Consider the following 24,749-nt stretch of genomic DNA (forward strand, 5'->3'; position numbering starts at 1 on the left):
AACTACCTGGGATACACCATAGGCCGGGGGTGCGTAAAACCCCAAATAACAAAAGTGGAGAGGATACAAAATTGGCCCCAGCCCAGGACGAAAAGACAAGTAAAATCCTTCCTGGGTCTGATTGCATATTATTTAAAGTTTGTAAAGAATTTTGCCACCATAGCAGCCCCGTTGTATGACTTAACGCGCCAGAAGCTCCCCCACCATGTCAAATGGACGGAGGAAACCAACGCCGCCTTCTGTGCCCTAAAGGAGGCGCTCTGCCGAGAGCCGGTGCTAATAGCCCCAGACTTCGCTGAGCCATTCATCCTACACACAGACGCCTCAGGAACAGGAATAGGAGCGGTACTGGCTCAGGTAATAGACGGGGATGAACACCCAGTGACATTCATAAGTAGAAAATTGCTTAAACATGAGAGAAACTACTCGACCGTAGAGAAGGAATGCCTGGCGGTGAAGTGGGCCATTCACTACCTACGCTACTACCTCTGGGGCCGAGTATTCACCCTCGTCACGGACCACGCCCCCCTCAAATGGATGGCGACGAACAAGGATAAAAATGAACGGGTAACGCGGTGGTTCTTGGAACTTCAGAACTACAAGTTCAAAGTGGAACACAGACCAGGAAGAGAGATACCCCACGCAGACGCCATGTCACGACGAGATGAAGCAGGGGAAAGTGAAGCTCCCCGCACTGGCAGCGAGCTTAGGGGGAGGATGTGTGGAGTCTCGGCAGCCTACCCCCTGACAGGTGAGAGCGGGAGGACAACCAGCCACCACAGTGACGTCAGAGCCGGGGGATCCCGACTGAGACGCTGTCTAGGCCGAGTCATCACTGACAGGTATTTCCCCAATTATGTCCTGAATCAGTGGGACCGCTAGCAGCCGGGCGCTGTTAGGAACAGAGCGCCCGGCTGGACCAGATCACCCAATCAGTGGCAATAGAAAACCGACGCCGCTCTGAAGCTCACTGTGTGGCCGGTTCTCCTCCAGAGAGGAAGCGCTCCTTGCTGTCGGGCGGTAAGTCAGATTCTCCTCCTCTCCCTAAACATACTCTTGTCATTATGTGATGTCGCCTGACCGACCTTCTCTCCTCTCGTCCACAGGCATGTTGCTGGAGTAATTAAAAGCGGAACTGAGCCCTGGCTACGTGGTGGGGAGAAACACCCTACACTGGCCCAGGCTAACCCAGCCTGCCTTATTTGATAGATTTCATGGACAATACCCCGATAAGGGAAGACATTCATTTTGAATAAAACAACGCTTCGACGTTTAAACTGCTTTTTGTGTCTTGGATTGAATCAGAGTTGCCACAGTTTGTTGCATTAACATTAAGGAAATGTCTCGTAATAATGTCAACTAATCAATGCTGATACTGTATGCTAATCAGGGTTTGAATTATGTGGGGGCCAATGGGGGCTGAGCTACCATAAGGAGAGTCTGAAACCCCATGAACACATCCACCTGTGGGGGTCTCTAACATACGTACAACAAGCATCATTTTAATCACAAATAATACATTGTTCAATGTAAGTAAGTAAGTAAACTTTATTTGTATAGCACCCTTCTCAGCACGGATGCACAGAGTGCTTCACAGTGGTTTAAAATCAAAATATAAAATCCAACAAAATATAAAATATAAAATACAGCAAAAAAGGACATAAAGATAATACACAACATGCAGACTCAGAGTTCAGAGTCAATGTAATTCGTATTATTTATGTCAATGAGATAAATAGGCTAAAAGAAACGTGTTTTCAGTTTTACAAAAGAACAAAGCACCTTATCTTCACTTCACCACCTTGGACAGCGCCGTCATTGCTCAGAATTATTTATTAACCTATATTCTCCAATTATACCGCTGGAAACAAAAGAGAGAGAAATTGTACACCTTGTATAAATATTGGGCTCTTTATCAATTTCCTCTGGACAACACAGCATAAGAGATACATACACGCCCACACACACACACAGTGATGATAGTGTTTCACCCAAGCCTCTTCTGCAGCATCGACTACAGTCAGAAACAAAGACAGAGGATCTACTCTGCACCCACACAGCGGAAACACTCACTCGCTAGAGTGAATATATCCGCCAACCTTTCTACAAAGTTTGCCGTTACGTAACGGGAATCCGTTTCGATGTGAGGCGCCTTTTAGTGTTTGACCGCGGGGGCCATTGCCACGCCCCCTTTTGGCCAGTGGGTGTGGAAAGTGAATTATTTCTGAGTTGGCCCGTGACCTACTTTTCTACCAAGTTTTGTGCAAATCCGTTGAGAACTTTTTGAGATACATGCTGCATCCTGCAGACAAACAAACAAACATACATACAAACAAGCACGCAAACATGGATGAAAACATGACATCCTGGCTAGACTCAGTGGGAGGAGCTAATAAAGAACCATTTTAGGGGCAATTATATAATGATCACCATTTAATGGAAATAAACAAAATGTGTGTATGGAAACAAATGATAAGGCTTGGCAGGTCATTCACTCTGCCTGTTTTAGCTCCCTCCCTCGATAGTAGCTTGGTGATAATGTAGCCTCTGATGGGGGTGACTTAACCTTTTCTAGGCCTATTCAAATAATGCATGTACTGAGTGCTGGTAACCTCTGACCCCCAGGTAAAGGGTTTTAAGAAAGAGGAAGGATCGGGGGCACGGTGGCGCAGTGGTAGCGCTGTCGCCTCACAGCAAGAAGGTCCTGGGTTCGATTCCCGCCTGGGACGCGCTGAGGGCGTGTCCTCATGTGCCCGCTGCCCAGGTGGGGTCGATTAAAGGGCCTCTCTGTGTGGAGTGTTTCTCCCCGTGGTCCCCTGGGGTTGAACCCCCAGCTAAAACAAAAAAGAGGGATAAGATCGTATATAGTTAGTGGTGATTTGGGTCCTGATCATACAATTTTAGCTGACAATTATTTGTTACACAAATAATCACAAACAGTGACTGACAGTATGAAAAATGGCTAAAGATGAATTTGTGCACATTTATCGTGTTTGTAAAGTGGAGCCTGCATTTTGAGCTATTAAGAAAGTTCTTATTTTCTATTTACAAGTTAAGTCAAAGAACATACAGTAGGCTATATAACCAGTGAACCAAGTGAAGTGAAGCAGTGCAGTGCAGTGGGTTGATTAGCGGTTTCATTATGGGAGCCAATACAGGACTTTTGACACGCCCGCGGGAACATAGCCTAATGTTGTCCCTCCTGGCTGCGCGGAGAGATCCGTCCCAGAGCGCACGGAGGCCGCTCCGTTGCTGTCCATGGTGCTGAAAGGCCTTCCCGCGAATGAACCTACCTTCGCGCTACAGTACAGGGAGGCGCGTGTCACAGCCAATAGAAGATCAGCTGTAATTTCTACCAATTTCAAAGTAATGCCCTGCACCTGTTTGACAGCCTATTTAACGACCTGTCTTTTCAGAAAACATTGCTGATCGTAACACTATTCCATGGGAGAGCTGAGCTGTGTTGCTGCTGCTGCTGCTGCTGCTGCTCTGACCCGCTGTACCCCCGAGCCTCTGTCCGACTGGACCCTGCCCTCAGGAGGTTTTCCTGGCCTGCCTCCTCGGCTTTAGGTCCCTGCCCTCGGAGGATTTTCCCTGGACTGCTTCCTCGTTTTGGATTAAAAGACTTTTTAGTTATTGTCGGCCTCCCGACCTGTATAGGCTAGGTTCCTCCGTTTTGGCCTGTTGGTCCTGTCTTTGTTACTCTTTTTGAAAGTCAGTAAAAGACTTCAAACTTCATCTGTGTCTGTCTGCACTTGGGTCCAAAACGTCAGCTTTACAACTTTTGAAATGCAGGGCAGTTGAAAAACAGATCTATGTTCCCGTCCTAATGAAGATGCTGTAAACTTTACACAGTGTCACATAGCAAATTGTAAAATAAAGTAAAATACAATCTCTATAGAGAAATCAAGTCAATCACCCTGAAATAATCATTTGGAATATTGTCACTGTGGGTACAGTTTTGCCGTATTGATTTTCCTCCGAATTTCTCATTAAATTGTAAAAAATAAATAAATCTGGATCTAGTTGTGTCTGGATTAGCATCTCTGACATAGTGCCAAGATTGAAACAAGCATAACATGTTTGGCTGCCAATTCAATTTCTCTCTCCAAAGCAAACTGAACATGCATTATTTAACTGGAAAAGAAGAACCACGACGCAGGATTGTGAGCAATATAGGCCGGCTTGCTGTCCAAACCCAGTCTATTACAGTCATATAATAATAAGAGGGCAGTTGTTTGTTTTTGTTTGAGGTAGAAGAGGTTTTAACGTAGAGAAAGATAGAGCAATGTAAACAGGAAATAAAAGTCAAGCTGGACAGGAAGAGAAAAGTTGTACAAGTAATTGGATGCTTGGCAAGTGTGTATCAGCTGCTGCTGCTGCTGCTGGGGGTTCTATTGTGTGTGTGTGTGCATGTGTGTGTGTGTGTGTGTGTGCGTGTGCATGTGCGTGTGTGTGTGTGCGTGTGCGTGTGTGTGTGCACGTGCGTGCACGTGCATGCGTGCCTCTCACTGACCTGCAGTAAGAGGGTTTGACGGGGAGAGGTGCTCTTTGACAGCTGGCTCATCTGAGGCTCCGTACTGGGTGAGGAGGAGTCATCTGAGGCGCTGTGTGTGTGTGTGTGCGTGCGTGTGTGTGCGTGCGTCGGTGCGTGTGTGTGCGTGCGTGTGTGTGTGTGTGTGTGTGTGAGTGTACGTGTGTGCGTGTATGTGTGTGCGTCGGTGCGTGTGTGTGTGTGCGTGCGCGTGTGTGTGTGTGTGCGTGTGTGTGTGTGTGTGTGTGCGTGTGTGTGCGTGCGTGCGTGTGTGTGTGTGTGTGCGTGTGTGTGTGTGTGTGTGTGCGTGCGTGTGTTTGTGTGCAATCGTCTATGTCATCGATGCCAGAAAACACTCCAGATGGGGAAAGCGTAAAAAAGGACTTTTTCCACTCAGTGTAATTGGTTTGGCAATGTGCCAGGTTGAGATGCGGTCTTCTTTTCCTTCTCCTTTGGTTTTGGTGACTAACGCTGCGGTTTGTGACAAAATGGGGAAATTTGGGCAAGTATTGTGTGACGCAATTAGTTGGCTCATAGTGTCTTGGAGGCCGACCTGATTTTCACTAGGCCCACCCACACTATGGAACTGGCATTACCCCTGGATGAATAATGACTGACATTTTTATTTTTGGGTGAACTGCTCTTTAAAAGTTCTCTCCTTGCATTTTCAGTGGAGAGAGGGGCTAAGCCACAAAGGTTTGGATAATTTAGCGTACGTAGCGTTACATTGTTAGATAACCAAATGATGCTCAAACAGCTGGAAACCAGATGGCCACTTAATACTACAACAGCCGCGACGGTCATTTTAACGTTTTTATTCTACCTTATACAACAGTTAGTTCCGGCCGAGCAATTTGATTGGACAAGAGGCATTCCTGCCGTGCTGATATCATCATCATATGATCATCATTCATATAAAATTGCCAAGGTGGCGTCTGTCTGTCTGTCTGTCTGTCTGCGATTTTGGTCCCACATTGTGAGATTTGTGATGATTTTGGTCAGTAATGATGTCACTGATGATGTCACAATGTCTATGACATCATCAGTGATGTCACTCGAGCACTCGATGATGTCATCAGTAGTCGTGTTTCCATTACCTTCAGAAATGCGCAAAATCTAAATATCGCAATAGAAATTGGGTAATGGAAACAGGTAAATTTCGAAAAACCTCCCAAATATCGCAAAACGTTTTTGTGCTCTCATGAGGTGGTTTTTCAGACGTGTCGATATAGCAGTTTATCGCAAAAGTGTAATGGAAACACATTTTCCGCATTTGCACGTCATCTGACCCATCTTCTCCTTTGGAAAAGGAGCGGAAAATGAGGGAGAAAGGGTTCGATACGCCGTGGCAAAACCTCCGCGCAGCAAGTGGAAAACTTTGAAGCAACGCTACCTAGCAGAAAGACGAGTGTTGTGCAAAAGCGGAGCCGGAAAATAGATCATGTTTAATGACAGAAATCGATGCCTGTGTGCGCGCATTTGGCACAGCGGCGAGATGATCGGGGATGAAAAGCACACACCGGTGCCGTGCTGCTGACTGAAGTGATTAATTCTGACTATTGCACCAAATCAGCCTTTTCCGCGTTTTCCCCCCTCCATCTCTAAAATGGGACAAGTTGTAGGCTACCTTTTTTCCTCTGCCTGTCGCGCTCACTGCATCCACCGCAGCCAGCAACATGTTCTTTTGAATACGGACGGGCAGATCCCCGTGCGTAATCGGCTCTTTCATACACAGATCGCGGAAAAATAGCCGTTTAGGAGTCCCGTAAAGCCAGCCGCCTCGCCACAGAAATTGCTTTCACACGAGCCAAGCAGCACGGCCACATTACCGTGCTGCTCTGTACTTTCAGGTGAAATCCCCCGCTCCCGCATTGAAAGGCGAGCAGAGGGATTTCCAGCTCCTCCTAGCCCAAATTAATATTTTCATAGGTTAGTGTAGCCTAGGCTACTGTATGATGAACGAATTCAATTCAACAACAGACTTTCCTCCTCCGATCTGTATCGGCATTTTCATTGGCTGTTTGCCGATATCATAACTTAATAAAAAAATGCGCTAATTTGCGGCTGCTGCACCTGGAAGAATCCCCTCCTACAGTAGTTCTGTGTCTGGAGCAATGTCCCGCCCACAGCGCTATCTGATTGGTTACACATCAAGCAATAGCCTATCAGAGAGCTCAGAGATGAAATCTTGACACCTCACCTCAGTGCTTTCTGTTCAGCCGCAGCCTGCACTAGACAGGGGGACAGTGCGAGGCTGCCTGAAGCGAGAGCAGCGGACTAGTTGGCTGTTGTAACTGTAACACTCACACTGTGTTAAGGTAAAGCAGCAGATATTGTCATGCCAAAGTTGTAATAAAGTTAATATACATAATAATTACCTACGCTGACATTGCAAAAACACCACGATCTTATGAGCGATTCGTATGAAGCGCTGCCTTGCACAGTGTGGTGTGTGGAGATAGGTCTGTCTATCAGTCTACTTTTTTTACTTTCGCTCGTCACTTTCTTGATACATGAGGTGATTTCCCCTGTAATTTTTTTATGAATGAGCTGACCATTCGCACCTTTTCCGGCTCGCTGCGACGACCTTTCAAGTGGAGGCGGGTTGTCCGCCAATACGGCGATGTGACAACCTTTGGTGCCGGGACAAAAGGCGTACAAGAATTACCCACCAACGCGCGTTCGTGCCTTTCACATCGGAGCCGCGAATCCTAATTTCCGCGCATTTTTCGGCTTTCATGGCCGGTGTGAAAGACCCTAGATTCTTCTTCTTCTTCTATAATTGAGGCTGAGCGGAAGTATCTGAGGCGAATTTCTTCTTCTTCTAATGGCTTTCCGGGAGACTGGATGTCTTGCGGCACATTGCTGCCTCTCACAGGTTGGGAATATTACTGTTCAATCTGAGGCTCATTACTGCCCCCAACCTGTTTGACTGTTTGTAGTCCTGATGGAATACCGTAAGCAGCTCAATATAATGTATCACATTTCAAATTACATGCATAAATGTATGTATGTATGTATGTATGTATGTATGTATGTATGTATGTATGTATGTATGTATGTATGTATGTAGGCTATGTATGTATGTATGTATGTATGTATGTATGTATGTATATTAGATATTAAATAGGGGAAATATAAACTATTAGGGCTGAGCCAAAGACATATTTATATTTCAAATTGCATACATGGCATGTCAGGGTCCATTATGAACATAAACAATATTGGTATAAAATCAGGGTTTTGAAATCAATCTGTCATACTATTAGAAATGTGCATGTATTCAATTGTTTGATAAATAAAAAAATGTTAACATAGTCTCACTCCAACACTGGGTTAATATTCACATATCATTATTTATTGGACTGAACACCTTTTAGCTCCAGATTTTGACACTGAAAATGTCTGCATACATTTGTTATGTTTGGAGAAGTACAATACATTAGCATTTTGAGTTACAGTAGGTCAGAAAAAAAACAGTATATATAGAGATTTTCTATTCACAATTCCAAAGAAAATAAGTGAATATTAATATACCCTCCAAAATTTAAAGAATGGGTTTAAAGCCATGGTTTAAAGTTGTTTTTTTCCATTGAAATATTGATTTAAATATGTTCATGCTGTGCAGGGGAAACCAATAATGCCGTTTTTCCCTATATGCATGATTCTTTTTATAACTGTACTCTGTACCAGTATATCTCATTTCTATGTAAATACACTCAGTATCACATCTAATGATATTTGAAATAGAATATAATCTGAGTCTAATGATGCATTGATTATAAAATTTCAAATTATCAGAAAAAATTCACCTCATGACATAATAGCACGTTCAATGCATACATTTAGTTTAAAAAATACACATTACAAATTGTCAAGTACGAAGGGAAAAATATAAATCCCCTCTTCAGAACAGTAGAAGATTCACCAACATGACAATTCCCTTTAGTGTATTCTCTCATATCCATGCTCTTCACTAGACATCATTGGTGTTTAGACCATGTCCTGTTGAGCCATACATACATAAAACACGTTTTCCCACATTTTTCTGTACAACCATGTAAACCAGCCAGCTGGTCTGAAAACACCAGGAAAGTGAACAGATTTGCAATTATAACCATTATTTTTACAGACAGTGAGAATCAATTCTTCAAAGAAGCGATATGAAAAATGTTCAGAAAGTAGTTCTCAAGTTTAGATTTCAGGGACTCAATGGCTGCTATACGATTAGGATGGAATTAAATCATGTGTTTGAAGCTCATTTATTGGATAGCATGTGCATACTACTGCCTATCAACAAACAACAGTCTGAATGAGTTGGACATAAGAAACAGTTTTTTGAAATATAAAGCACTGTTGCATCTCTGTAGACTGGAGACATTGGCAGGCATTATACAGAAATGGCCCTTCTGTGTATGTATGTATGTATGTATGTATGTATGTATGTATGTATGTATGTATGTATGTATGTATGTATGTATGTATACATAGTATGTATGTATGTATGTATGTATGTACATACAGTATGTATGTATGCATGTATGTATGTATCTACGTATGTACGTACGTACGTACGTACGTACGTACATACAGTATGTATGTATGTATGTATGTATATATATATATATATATATATATATTAGCCCCCATGGCCTGCATGCATTTGGCAAATCTCTAGGAGCCACACTCCTACACACACTGACTCACTCAACCAGATGTCCAGATGCGACACATACATTAACACACACACACACACACACACACACACACACACACACACACACACATGCACGCACCCACGCACCCCAAGGCATCTATGCAGTGCTCTGTGTGTGTGTGTGTGTGTGTGTGTGTGTGTGTCTGTGTGTGTGAGCGCGTGTGTGTGTGTGTGTGTGTGCGTGTGCATGAGGATCTATTAAATAAAATAGCTGTATTGTATAAAAAGCTCTATTGTAAGTGATGGTACAGCAGCAGCTTTGTGCAGGAGCAGCTGTAGAACTGAATGCAGGATTATCAGCATGAGCCTTAAAACCACAGGGTCACTTTGCACCAACCAATCAACTGCCATATGAATAATAATCAATCTATTATTAACCAATTACAATTAGTCCTGTGTGCAGCCCAAAAACTGCCTGACCCTAAAATATGCGCTGAGTTGGCTGGATAAGTATGGTGCTCTGTGCAGCATGGTGCCTGTGTGCAGGGTGGCAGTGCAGCTAATGACATTCAATATTCAGCTCAGCTGGCCAGGTCTATTACAATACATTCAGGCGGTGTCTTCTCATAGATGCATGGTCAATGGATCAGCATGGGGGAAACCCTCCCTTTCTCCCCATTCAGCATAGTTAGCATTTAGCTGCTAGCCCAGCCCAGGCAGACAGGATCGGGGATTCAACCCCCGCAGTAAACGCACAACTGAACAGACTATCTATGTACCTGCTCTTGAATCCCCAATCCTAGAGTGTAGAGCACCTTCCACTGGTGAGTCAGCCCAATGAGATATATGGGGGGGGTTTTACCCCACCGTCCTATCATTCGATACCGGAAGTAACGTTTTGTGGGCGTTCCCTTCCCACTTCTGACACACCGATTGTATCTATAAGGCTCTAGTGGTGATGATAAATAAGTTAGCCAGCTAACTTTTTAAATAAACTAAAAACTATTTGGTCCATACTATCACTATTCTGGCATCTGGTTGTCAAAAACAATGGTTTGTCCAGAATAGAGGGCTTTAGTGGTCATGTTGGAGCTTACAACTCACCTGTCTCAATTTCTGTAGGCTGTTTGTGCCTGACAATTTATTGATCCATCTAGCTGATTTCCAACGGCAGCTTGTTGCTAGCTAAGCTAACCACATGTTTTGCATACATACACCAACACACATACACTACATATATCATCAACATCTATAAAGTGAATAAAAAGCTGTAAAAGCAGGCTAGAAGTTTGTTTTCCAGTTCCCATCTGATTTTCGTCGGACCTTTGGCGGCATTCGTTTCAGTCGTTTGCACTCCAATTCCTATGATGCAGTGGTTTTCTAGGTGTCTTTAAAGTAGTTTGCACACTTACTGCTGATCAACGTAAAGAAGTTCCAACGTAAAGTTTCAATCAACGTAAAGAAGTTCCTCTTGATTGGAGGATTATTGGATGGTTACACACCGCCCACCACCTGATTAAATATACTATAGGGTTCAATAGATATAGTCGTCTCGTATGGAGCGGAGTGCACTGAAGGTATTATGCACATATTGGTACAGACACAGTCACAGACAGTCTGCAGTGGATCTCTCAGTGAGTCTCGATCACCACTGGCTCAAAGACGCCCGCTGACACACTAGAGAAACAGAGAAACACATTATATATATACAGTATATACTGTATATATATATATATATACTGTATATATATATATATATACTATATATATATATATGCGCGCACGCACGCACGCACGCGCGCGCGCACACACACACACACACACACACACACACACACACACACACACACAGTACTGTACCTGTTGCCTAGCTGTGTCCCACTGAGAGCAGTAGTCCCGTCCCTTCTCACAAACAGTCTCAAGCTGCTGTCTGAAAGAAAAGATTCAAGTTTTTATTTTTTATTTTTTATTTTTTTATTGTCACTCAGGTTGGAAACTACTACTAAGTACACTCATGTGACATTTTTAGGCAACGTGCAGCGCGGCGCGGAGTGCTGTCTCTCCCCCATTATTTTGCACTAAAAATATTCAAATGGAAAGTACCGTAACTTGTACTATGAGTAAAAAAACAAATTCAATATTTTATTTTGCAATTTTCAAAACGTGAAAAACAAAAGGCTCACAGAAAGAAAGAAAATCAAAACAAACATATCATTCACATCCTAATAGTACAGCTTGGCAAGGTGCCTATGTGCTTGCAAGAGATGTTGATCCCACGCAAAGGTTCCGTGAGAAGTCAGTTAGGTAAGTCACGTATCGCTATTAACCTCGTCTGAATAGGCCAGAAACGGCTCCCAGATAACCAAGAACTTCCCAAGCTAATTGGTCCTCAAGAACCGGAGTCTCTCCATACATATAACCGAGACCATGTCCGTCAACCACAGCTGAAAGGAGGGTGGGGAGGGGGTCTTCCACTCCCTCAGAATGAGTCTCTTGGCGACAGTCGTCCCCTGCGTCAGAGACTGTTGCACACCCGTAGGAATCAGGGGTTCTAAAGAGTCAGACCTTCATTCCAGCAGACACAGAGAAGTTCCAAAGAGTCAAACCACCATTACAGCCGACACAGAGACATTCTAAAGAGTCAAACCTTCATTACAGCTGACATCAGAGAAGTTCTGGCTCTGGACGATCTTCTCCACGATGTCATCTGCGTCGATGCGGGTGGCCTCCACACAGCTCAGTTGGCTCTCCACAGCCTCCTTCTTCCTCCTGATGGGCAAGGCAGCACAAGCTGTGACAAAGGCAGCACGTAGAGCTGTGACCACGGCCACTTTGCTCCAGTCCCAAGTCAGTGTCGAGTCTTGAGGCACAAGTCTCAAGTCAAGTCCCAAATCTAAATGTAGATTAGCAGGTCAGATTAGCAAATCAAAGCCCAGAACCTTCAAAATAAAAGCTCAGAACCTTCAAAATAAAAGCCCAGAACCTTCAAAATAAAAGCTCAGAACCTTCAAAATAAAAGCTCAGAACCTTCAAAATAAAAGCCCACAACCTTCAAAATAAAAGCTCAGAACCTTCAAAATAAAAGCCCAGAACCTTCCAAATAAAAGCTCAGAACCTTCAAAATAAAAGCACAGAACCTTCAAAATAAAAGCTCAGAACCTTCAAAATAAAAGCCCAGAACCTTCAAAATAAAAGCTCAGAACCTTCCAAATAAAAGCCCAGAACCTTCAAAATAAAAGCTCAGAACCTTCCAAATAAAAGCACAGAACCTTCAAAATAAAAGCTCAGAACCATCCAAATAAAAGCCCAGAACCTTCAAAATAAAAGCCCAGAACCTTCAAAATAAAAGCCCAGAACCTTCAAAATACCTGGAAGGTCTATTGGACAGCAGCAATGGGGCAGAGGGCAGAGGAGGTCTCTCTAGCCTGGTAGGAGTAGCTGCTCCAGAGGGCAAAGGAGGTCTCTCTGGCCTGGTAGGAGTAGCTGCTCTGTGTGGGTCAGTGGAGGTCTTGGTAGGAGTAGCTGCTCTGTGTGGGTCAGCGGGGGTGTAGGTAGGAGGCTGGACCGGGTGGAAAGCCCCGCACGAGATGCTGCTGCTGTTGGAGGTGTTCCTCTGATGGCCGAGGTCTGTCAGGCTGGAGGAGCGAGAGTGACCTGTGCTGTAGCCTAGAGGAGAGGAGAGCAGAGGAGAAGAGAGAGAAGGTGAAGAGAGGAGAAGGGACGAGATAAATGTTAACTATCTGATGTAGGAGCTGTAGTCACTAGCTTATTCCACTGAGGTGTGCTAGGGAGCTAATATGTCACCACACCCATCTGGCTCTATAACGAAAGTTACATAACTACGGTTCTATGGCTGCTAAGGGCAGCAACATAAAGTCGTGCTGATCGACGATAAGGGTCGTGAGTAAATACAAGCTTTGTCACGTGAGTGACCCCTGGTGACGTAGAGGACCCCCCTCTATTTATACTCACATCACACCAGGACCTTCCTCTTCCGGAACCTTTTCGCCAACATTCCAATGTGACAAGGAACCCTTAGCCGCCATCCGCAGTTCACAGAACTGTATTTACATAATAACTTTGGTTCTAAATTCACTGCTACTGGCTGCTAAGGGCAGCAATATAGAGTCATGGATGGCGATACAGACTAGTCGGCGAGGAATCCCACCTACCTACTGAGAGGGGGGGGCACAGTGGCGCAGTGGTAGCGTTCTTGCCTTGCACCCTCGCCTCAGCGAAGGTCCTGGGTTCGATTCTCGCCTGGGACGCTGTTGGAACTGGGGGTATGTCTCTCCATGCCTTCGGTGCCTAGTGCCTAGGAGGGCTATCTCATATCTCACAAGCTACGCGCGCTCGATTCCTAGGCTCGCCCACCCTGCACCTCGCCGAGCTGGCCCTGCAGCTCACATATGCAGCTCGGCTGCTTCGCGGCCTCGCCCTGGCTGCTTCGCGGCCTCGCCCTGGCTGCTTCGCGGCCTCGCCCTGGCTGCTCCTTGATGGCATACTTCAGGGATGCTGGAGCACCTGGAGCTGGACTCCACTATATGTCTCTTTAAAAGGTCTTTTACTTTGCACTTTATAATTTGACGATTGTCTGCTCTCTGCTACATATTTTTGCTATTTGTGTTTGCTATTGCTGTGATCGCTGCGCTGCATAATGCAAGACAAATTCCTCGTTTGTAACATGTTTACTCGCTATGGCTATTGAACTATATTGAATATATATATTTTTTTATTTTTCTGAACAACATACGAACAAGACAAACAGGCTCAGACACAGGACAAAAGAGAGGGGGGGGGGAAAACATCAACATAACATTCAGTGTGACGTCGTGCTACCAGTCATGTAAGGTGCTTATATGCTTATAAGTATTGTGCCCAGGATCCCACACAGGGGATCCATGGGGAACCAGTCTGGTGAATCACCCGTCGCCCCCCAACCTCAACGAGGTACGTTAGAAACGGGTCCCAGATGGCAGAGAATTTCTTAAGTGAGTCAGTCCTCAGGAACCTAAGTCTCTCCATCCGTATAACAGAGGTCATATCCGTCAGCCACAGTTTAAAAGAGGGTGAAGAGGGGGACTTCCATTCCTTCAGGATTAGTTTCTTGGCAACATTTGTCCCTTGTGTCAAAGACTGTTGCACAGCTGTAGGGAAGTTCAGACAAGACTCCGAGCAGCCAAAGCTGGCGAGTTCTGCCTCCGGCTGAAGTGCGATTTTGTAGGCAGAGTTTGATTCTTGAATCTTGAGTCGTTTTTGACTTTGAGTGACACCCAGAAACAATTTCCCCCGAGTTTTACAGCTGCCTCTTTCCCCATGTAAGTGGCCAGGAAAAACTCTTTCTGGGCTGCAGGGTGTCACGTGACTTGCAATACCAAGCTTGGCCACCAATTTGCTCAATTTCCTTCAAGGCTGTGAGACCTGACGCCGGGGGCTGGATGGTAGCATGAGGAAGTAAAGGTCCTGACCTGATATCTTGCTGTGCTGGCTGGCATAGCTTGAGCTGCGGAAATGACCGATTTGAAAGACGTCGTCTGGGCTGGACACAGGCTGCTCCCCCTCCTCCGCCAGGCCTGCAGCCACAGAGAAACACACAATGACTGGAAGATACCACACAGATAACACATCTTGGACATATTGGACAAACGGACACATTTCAACCATTTCTTTATGACTCATTTGATGCTATTTACTGTTATGTTATTTAACTGTTTAAAACATGTTGCATGGTTCTTTAAAACAAGGTTAATTCTGTTACAAAAAATATCTAATCCAGCCTCTGGGGGACTTACCTATGTGCTATGTTTATTGTTTATTAAAAAAGCTGTTACCTGAGCTCCGCATTGAGGCTTGTCGGGGTTTGAGTTGCCGGGCTCCTCCTGTGACGCCCCCTGGTGGCTGGTTGCTCTCACCCTTACAGTCCAGCTGCAGGGAGGGGTCCTGGCCCCCCGTACAGGTGGATTTGGCTGTGCTGGGAGGCCTTATGGTGACACAGGCACAACACAGAAACAAGATGTCTGTGTGTATACTATACACACAAACAGGGCCCATACACTGTATAGGCCCTTTTCACAGCAACTGTTTTGAGGTGGTAAAGCAGGAAGTAAAGCACTGGAACACCTAAATGGAATGGAACCATCATTAATGGTATTGGTTACACCTGCTTTACTTCCCGTTTTACCACCTCAAAACGGTTGCTGTGAAAAGGGTCTATTAGAGTATTATAAAGACTGGGATAAAGGTTTGGAAAGTGGAGAGCAGTTCTTGTGAATGTGTGTGAGAAAATGGACAGCTCACGTTTTAAAACAGGGGTCCCCTGACAAAAGTGTCATCCCAATTATGACCTATAAAAAAAAGACACAGACGTTACTACACACCTCACTGTGTGTTACTACACACCTCACTGTGTGTTACTACTCACTGTGTGTTACTACACACCTCACTGTGTGTTACTACACACTGTGTGTTACTACACACCTCACTGTGTGTTACTACTCACTGTGATACTACACACCTCACTGTGTTACTACACACACCTCACTGTGTGTTACTACACACCTCACTGTGTGTTACTACTCACTGTGTGTTACTACACACCTCACTGTGTTACTACACACCTCACTCCACAGATGCGTAGTACGTACTCAACGTAAATTTGAAACAAAACGTCGGTTAATTTGAAAACCTTGCTGCCTTTCCAACGTTAAACACAAAAATAAAACGTTAACAACTTTGGTTAAGGTTAGGATTATGGTTTGGGTTATAGACTTACAGTAAATAACACAAACGTGAAATGTGACTGACGGGTGAAAACTTGGGAAATGCCCGTGACTGGGGATCGAACACGGCTCTCCAGTGTGAAAGGGCAAGTGTTTACGCTCTCCATCCACCCCGACCACAACACCCTTACTGGCCACAACACCCTTACTGACCACAACACCCTTACTGACCACTGTGTTATTTCAACATCAGACTCTATGACGTGTATAATGTTGATATACACATATCTAGAAACGTGATATGCAGCGTATTTTGGTTCACAAATGTGCTATTTGCGTGCATAGACGTGCGTGTGTGTATTTGTGCGTGCACGTGCGTGTGTGTGTGTGTGTGTGTATTTGTGTGCGTGCACGTGCGTGTGTGTGCGTGTGTGTGTGTGTGTGTGTATTTGTGTGCGTGCGTGTGTGTGTGTGTGTGTGTGTGTGTTGGCCTGCCTTGAGGACAGAGTTGTCCTGGCGAGTGTTTTTGGTGTCGTAGCCCTCCAGGATGCAGCAGCGCACTGTGGAGCCGGATCCAGCAAACTCTGCCATGTTCAGGTCAGCAAAGCCTAGCTGGAGATAGACAGACAGACAGACAGGCAGACAGACAGACAGACAGACAGACAGATAGACAGACAGACAGACAGACAGGCAGACAGACAGACAGACAGACAGACAGACAGGCAGGCACAGACAGACAGACAGACAGACAGACAGACAGACAGACAGACAGACAGACAGACAGACAGACAGACAGATAGACAAACAGACAGACAGATAGACAGACAGACAGACAGACAGACAGACAGACAGACAGACAGACAGACAGACAGACAGACAGACAGGCAGACAGGCAGACACACAGACAGACAGACAGACAGACAGACAGACAGAGAGACAGACAGACAGACAGACAGACAGACAGGCAGACAGACAGACAGACAGACAGACAGACAGACAGACAGGCAGACAAATAGAGACCTTCAGGTGGGAACTCGGTACAGTATGTTCTGCACGCGAAATTTGTTCAGGAATCAATAAGCAGAATCAAAATTAAAACTTTGATTCCTTTTCGATTCCTTTGGAGTTTCGATTAATTTGTTGTTTCGATTCCTTTGTAGTTTCCCTTTGGAATCAGAATTCAATTGGGAATCGGTTCTCAATGCCCAACCCTATTGAGTAAACAACAATTTCCAATCGGTCATTTTCTTCAGTCTGAAAATGTAGATTTCATCTCATGTTCAGGAGATCCAGTTTTGTCACTTATTTGGATGTTTTGAAATAAATGCAATTTATGAATATCAGTGAAATACTGTAATTTACAAATGTATTATTCTCATTTCATTTTCATTGTATTTATTTGTGTAGGGACAGATACACGTACATATAATGTTTACCACATGTAATGTTAAAACATCTGATGTACTGTACCACAGCATTCATAGCCCAAGGCTAATTTGCAATCTGGTCTGAGAGACAAAATCTCATCAGGATCTGTGGCAATAATGTTACTAAATGAGGGATCCTTGATATGAGAAAGGACATAAGTACTGCTTTAAGTTGAGCTCTGGCTCCAGGCAGGTGCTGTGGTAAACACAGTCATATCTGTCACTGTGTTAGGCTGTCACATGCTCAGCATCACATCACGGTGTCAACACAGTCACGCTGCACCCCACAGACAGCTTTTTACTGCTGCTGTTACCGTGACTGACACTGGAAAACTACGGCTTTTACCATCATTGACACTGTAAAACTCTGCGTTTTACACTTATATTTACAGTCTATGGTTTTACAGTATGCAGAGAACAGGGCACAGCCAGCTTTATGAGTGCTGCTGTCTAAAAGGTCATTAGTGACAGGTCAGCTAACCTATGATAACTTAGTGACAGGTTAGCTAACCTATGATAACTCAGTGACAGGTTAGCTAACCTATGATAACTTAGTGACAGGTTAGCTAACCTATGATAACTTAGTGACAGGTTAACTAACCTATGATAACTTAGTGACAGGTTAACTAACCTATGATAACTTAGTGACAGGTTAGCTAACCTATAATAACTCAGTGACAGGTTAGCTAACCTATGACAACTCAGTGACAGGTTAGCTAACCTATGATAACTTAGTGACAGGTTAGCTAACCTATGATAACGGTGCCATGGCACGAGTCCGATACCTCACGAGTCCGACACCTCACGAGTCCGAAAAAAGAGGCTAACTTCCCCCAGACCCTAACCCAAAACCTAACCTCTCCCACCCCCACGCCTAAACCTAACCTCCCCCAGACCCTAACCCAAAACCTAACCTCTCCCACCCCCACGCCTAAACCTAACCTCCCCCAGACCCTAACCCAAAACCATGAGGTGTCGGACTCGTGAGGTATCGGACTCGTGAGGTATCGGACTAGGGGGCAGTCCCCATGATAACTCAGTGACAGGTTAGCTAACCTATGATAACTTAGTGACAGGTTAGCTAACCTATGATAACTCAGTGACAGGTTAGCTAACCTATGATAACTCAGTGACAGGTTAGCTAACGTATGATAACTGAGACATTCACAGAATACATGTTAGCACCTCCTAATCTCACCATGAGAAACAAAATGCAGTACCTTTGAAAAGGCCTTGCCCCCTTTCAGCTCCTGCAAAGACAGAAAGCAAACACCAATGAGGGACAGAAACAATCAGGTGTGAGGACATTAGATCACTGTATTTGAATCTATAGTCGTTACCCAGAGAAGTCAAGTCAGTTTCATCCTTACAGTATACAGGCGTCCAGGTAGATTCCCTGCCTACCAACACGAGGGTCGAGGGTTCGAGCAATCTGGCTACAAACTACACAACCTCAGAATCTTCTTGGGCCTTACAGAGAAGTAGAAGAGGCAAAAGAGAGCTGAATATTGCTGGGATTTGTAGTTCACCTTGCGTACAGAGACCCTACAGATGCAGGGATCCAGTACTCCAGTGATTGGACTGGCACTCAGTTTACACAGGAAAGAAAACTTCTTCCTCCAGCGGACACAGTTCTGCTGCACCTCCTCCCTGCACAGAGAAACAGAGAAATGAAGAAGAAGAAGAAGAAGAAGAATAGAAGAATACAAGATATAAGTATAATGCAGTATATAGTAAGTGAAAAAAGGGAATTTATTGTAACAGAAAATAGTTTGAGTGAGGCAGTGATGAATGCATTTCGGCGGCTGTAGCTCAGGAGGTAGAGCGGGTCGTCCACTAATCGCTTTGGATAAAAGAGGTCGGTGGTTCGATTCCCGGCTCCTCCAGTCTGCATGTCGAAGTGTCCTTGGGCAAGACACTGAACCCCAAATTGCTCCCGTTGGTGTGCCAGCACCCTGCGTGGTAGCCTGCCGCCATCGGTGTGTGAATGGGTGAACGTACCTACTGACTGTAAAGCGCTTTGGATAAAAGCGCTATATAAATGCAGGCTATTTACCATTTGCATTTAGGCTACTTGCGACTACTATGGTATTTATATTTATGATATTACTTGCTATGGCACCCTTTTTGCGTTGTGGTGTGTTGTTTGTCTTGCTGGTAATTTCTGTACATATAACAACAAATGTATATGTATTGTATAATATTGAAGTGTGCCTTTATTACTTTTCAAACTAGTAATATTGTTACTAATCTTAATCTGTAAAGCGACTTTGAGTGTCTTGAAAAGCGCTATATAAATCAAATGTATTATTATTATTATTATTATTATTATTATTATTACTCTTGCGGTCGATGCAGGTAAATGGCACATTTTTCTCACGGGGCTTTTGGCTTGTGAAGTCAGATTTCTGAGGAGAAAGATCATATTGCCTCAAATATCAGATTAAGGAGAGATGAAAAAATACCTGTTGCGCTACTAAGAACGCCAGGTCTTGACGTCACAGTGACCTTGAACTTTGACCTTTGACCACCAAAATCTAATTAGGTCATCCTTGAGTTCAAGTGGACGTTTGAGTCGAGGCGTTCCTGAGATATCGCGTTAGTGAGCATGGGAAGTATGTACGTACGGGCCCAAACTTAAAGAAAATAGCGGATGGTCTCTCCTGATTCTAAATATAACACTTGGTTTGAGCAAGTAAAACTATTTTATACTGTGAGCATTTTACAAAATGTCCATGGAAAAATGAATGGTGGAAAATCCCTTGGTGCGTATATGCACCTGGAAGAGGGCGTGTCTTTGGCTCTCTATCCATCCCACAGCCGCAAGGAATTGTGGGATGGCAGTATTACCCGCATTAGCTTGCAAACACATTTTCTTCAGCAACCAAGCAAAATGGACTTCGCCCCTAGCCATTTTTGAATGCTTGACTGTTTTTTTATTTTTTATTTTACTCATTATACCATTACACCTATGTAAAAATCTCGTATAGAAGTTACTTAAATAAGATTGCAGAGCTCTACTGATTATTTCCCCTTGATTTTATTCATGACAGACTTGATGACACATTGACGCTGCTTATTCAGCTTCCAAATCCATGTTCTCCTACTATTCTCTGCTCCTTTCATGCTGTCCCCTCTCCTCTGCTCTGCAAGACATTGTTTAAGGGGAACCTGAGGAGGAACCTGAGGAGGAATGCCGTTCTCCCTCTCGTTCTCGTCGTTCCCTCTCAACGTTTGCTCTTGGAACTCTGTTCCAAGGCGTTCGCCCCCCTTCCCATTTCTACGACTGGTTCTTATGGGAGGTTTGACCTGTCGTTTACAGCTCTTACGTAAAACAAACATCATCAGAGTGGTTGGCTGGCGGAGAGACAGAGAAAATGGCCAGACAGGTTCTGCCACTTCTCCTCTTACAGCTCCGCCTCCCGCCTTCACAAACACAGCATTGTGAGGCAAGTTGATACTCGCCATGCAATCTATGGTGATGGAGCAATCCTTCACTTAGCTGGGAGGTCATGACCCCATCTCTTTCACTTAGCTGGGAGGTCATGACCCCATCTCTTTCACTTAGCTGGGAGGTCATGACCCCATCTCTTTCACTTAGCTGGGAGGTCATGACCCCCGACTCATTTACTTAGCTGGGAGGTCATGACCCCATCTCCTTCACTTAGCTGGGAGGTCATGACCCCATCTCTTTCACTTAGCTGGGAGGTCATGACCCCCGACTCTTTCACTTAGCTGGGAGGTCATGACCCCATCTCTTTCACTTAGCTAGGAGGTCATGACCCCATCTCTTTCACTTAGCTGGGAGGTCATGACCCCATCTCTTTCACTTAGCTAGGAGGTCATGACCCCATCTCTTTCACTTAGCTGGGAGGTCATGACCCCTGACTCCTTCACTTAGCTGGGAGGTCATGACCCCATCTCTTTCACTTAGCTAGGAGGTCATGACCCCATCTCTTTCACTTAGCTGGGAGGTCATGACCCCATCTCTTTCACTTAGCTGGGAGGTCATGACCCCATCTCTTTCACTTATGCCTCCCACACACTAGAGGATAAAATGCCCGATTTAATGCCCGATTCCCCTCGGGGGGGCGTGGCCCGATTCGAGGCTAGTCTCAACCGATTTTTTGTCAAAATAATTGTCAAGTGTCTGGTGTCAATAAATTATTGATTGAATCGGAGCCTGCCCGATCTCGAATCGGGCATATCAAACATGTTTGATATTTACGATGGCTGTCTCCCGACGGAACCCGCAATAGCCAATGAGAGCAAGCAGACCGGGACTCGTCGACGCGTCATACCCGGATGTTAATGCAGCGCTCACAACAAACGAGCAACAGCCATGGCAACAGCAGAGCCATGTAGCTCCTCTCCCCAGCATCCTCACAGCAGCTTAAAACAGGGTGGACAGCGGCGGAGGGCTCTCCAAACATGCGCCGAGCGGAGCGGCCCGCCCCAAGGGAGCGGACATGCTGCAATATGAGCTCTCAGACAGGACGTTGTTTTAGCTTATTTTGCGAGGGTGTCCGCCCGCTTGTAGCGGACCCGCCGCTCGGCGCATGTTTGGAGAGCCATCCGCCGTTGTCTGTGGGAAAAAATTGCGGTTCTGTGGGATATAAACAGCCTACAGTCTAGTTGCTGGAATCGCTGTGAGTCGGTACTTCAAACGGCTGGTGTGTGGTCTCGCAGTCTGGCCGAATCGTCTAGTGTGTGTGTTCAGGCGATTTTAATGTTAAAATCTGATGAAATTGTCCTCATGTCTGTGGTCTCTCATGTTTTTAAAATCGGTTAAGATTTTAAAATCCTCTAGTGTGTAGGCAGCATTAGCTAGGAGGTCATGACCCCATCTCTTTCACTTAGCTGGGAGGTCATGACCCCATCTCTTTCACTTAGCTGGGAGGTCATGACCCCATCTCTTTCACTTAGCTGGGAGGTCATGACCCCTGACTCCTTCACTTAGCTGGGAGGTCATGACCCCCGACTCCTTCACTTAGCTGGGAGGTCATGACCCCATCTCTTTCACTTAGCTGGGAGGTCATGACCCCATCTCTTTCACTTAGCTAGGAGGTCATGACCCCATCTCTTTCACTTAGCTGGGAGGTCATGACCCCTGACTCCTTCACTTAGCTGGGAGGTCATGACCCCCGACTCCTTCACTTAGCTGGGAGGTCATGACCCCATCTCTTTCACTTAGCTGGGAGGTCATGACCCCATCTCTTTCACTTAGCTAGGAGGTCATGACCCCATCTCTTTCACTTAGCTAGGATGTCATGACCCCTGACTCCTTCACTTAGCTGGGAGGTCATGACCCCATCTCTTTCACTTAGCTGGGAGGTCATGACCCCATCTCTTTCACTTAGCTGGGAGGTCATGACCCCATCTCTTTCACTTAGCTAGGAGGTCATGACCCCATCTCCTTCACTTAGCTGGGAGGTCATGACCCCATCTCTTTCACTTAGCTAGGAGGTCATGACCCCATCTCTTTCACTTAGCTAGGAGGTCATGACCCCATCTCTTTCACTTAGCTAGGAGGTCATGACCCCATCTCCTTCACTTAGCTAGGAGGTCATGACCCCATCTCTTTCACTTAGCTGGGAGGTCATGACCCCATCTCTTTCACTTAGCTGGGAGGTCATGACCCCATCTCTTTCACTTAGCTAGGAGGTCATGACCCCTGACTCCTTCACTTAGCTGGGAGGTCATGACCCCATCTCTTTCACTTAGCTAGGAGGTCATGACCCCATCTCTTTCACTTAGCTAGGAGGTCATGACCCCATCTCTTTCACTTAGCTAGGAGGTCATGACCCCTGACTCCTTCACTTAGCTGGGAGGTCATGACCCCATCTCTTTCACTTAGCTGGGAGGTCATGACCCCCGACTCCTTCACTTAGCTGGGAGGTCATGACCCCTGACTCCTTCACTTAGCTGGGAGGTCATGACCCCATCTCTTTCACTTAGCTGGGAGGTCATGACCCCATCTCTTTCACTTAGCTAGGAGGTCATGACCCCATCTCTTTCACTTAGCTAGGAGGTCATGACCCCTGACTCCTTCACTTAGCTGGGAGGTCATGACCCCATCTCTTTCACTTAGCTAGGAGGTCATGACCCCATCTCCTTCACTTAGCTGGGAGGTCATGACCCCATCTCTTTCACTTAGCTAGGAGGTCATGACCCCATCTCTTTCACTTAGCTAGGAGGTCATGACCCCTGACTCCTTCACTTAGCTGGGAGGTCATGACCCCATCTCTTTCACTTAGCTGGGAGGTCATGACCCCATCTCTTTCACTTAGCTGGGAGGTCATGACCCCATCTCTTTCACTTAGCTGGGAGGTCATGACCCCATCTCTTTCACTTAGCTGGGAGGTCATGACCCCATCTCTTTCACTTAGCTGGGAGGTCATGACCCCTGACTCCTTCACTTAGCTGGGAGGTCATGACCCCCGACTCCTTCACTTAGCTGGGAGGTCATGACCCCCGACTCCTTTACTTAACTGGGAGGTCATGACCCCCGACTCCTTTACTTAACTGGGAGGTCACGACCCCTGACTCCTTTACTTAACTGGGAGGTCACGACCCCCGACTCCTTCACTTAGCTGGGAGGTCATGACCCCTGACTCCTTTACTTAACTGGGAGGTCATGACCCCTGACTCCTTCACTTAGCTGGGAGGTCATGACCCCTGACTCCTTCACTTAGCTGGGAGGTCATGACCCCTGACTCCTTTACTTAACTGGGAGGTCATGACCCCTGACTCCTTCACTTAGCTGGGAGGTCACGACCCCTGACTCCTTTACTTAACTGGGAGGTCACGACCCCCGACTCCTTCACTTAGCTGGGAGGTCATGACCCCTGACTCCTTCACTTAGCTGGGATGTCATGACCCCCAACTCCTTCATAGATAGATAGATAGATAGATTTGTATTTCTGTGTCATGCACCATATTCAAGGTGCCCAGCCCATCTGGGCTTACAAGACACAAATCATTCAAGTTCAACAATACAAACAAATCAACAAACAAGCTACAAAACGCTCAAACATAAACAAGACAGAGTTATATATTCAGATGAACAGCTTCTCCATTCTGAGTTTCCAAGCCCTCCCAATAAACCTGGCCAAACTGAAGACTTCATCTCTGAACAACCATTCCAACTTCGCATCATCTCCTGACCAAAATAGTTCCGGTTTCTTATTTTGCATTAACTGAAATAGAGACAATCTTGGTTCCTCATATAGCGTACAATGAAACAAAAAATGAAATTCATCTTCCACAACACCTAATTCACATACTGTACATCCTTCACTTACTGACTCCTTCACTCCTTCACCTTCATGACCTTTGAACGGTCACATTCCCGTTTCCCAGTTTTAATGGAACGCCCCATTAGCTGGGAAGTCATGGCCCCTGACTCCTTC

General features: G+C 45.5%; 1 protein-coding gene across 1 annotated transcript; it reads right to left on the minus strand.

Moving 5' to 3' along the window:
- Positions 1-10,698: 10,698 nt before the first annotated feature.
- LOC310780487 (early estrogen-induced gene 1 protein-like) lies at positions 10,699-23,738 on the minus strand (the record flags this gene model as incomplete). Its single annotated transcript, XM_083641062.1, has 11 exons — positions 10,699-10,868; positions 11,052-11,121; positions 11,839-11,960; positions 12,560-12,857; positions 14,660-14,764; positions 15,023-15,171; positions 15,489-15,535; positions 16,406-16,522; positions 18,558-18,587; positions 18,867-18,987; positions 23,524-23,738. The coding sequence occupies 11 exons, from the start codon at positions 23,736-23,738 to the stop codon at positions 10,823-10,825; spliced, it is 1,320 nt and encodes a 439-aa protein (XP_083497188.1). The 3' UTR covers positions 10,699-10,822.
- Between the last annotated feature and the right edge of the window lie 1,011 nt (positions 23,739-24,749).

This window comes from Poromitra crassiceps, assembly GCF_964638095.1.
Source record: "Poromitra crassiceps genome assembly, chromosome: 8".
In the NCBI taxonomy this organism is placed as follows: domain Eukaryota; kingdom Metazoa; phylum Chordata; class Actinopteri; order Beryciformes; family Melamphaidae; genus Poromitra; species Poromitra crassiceps.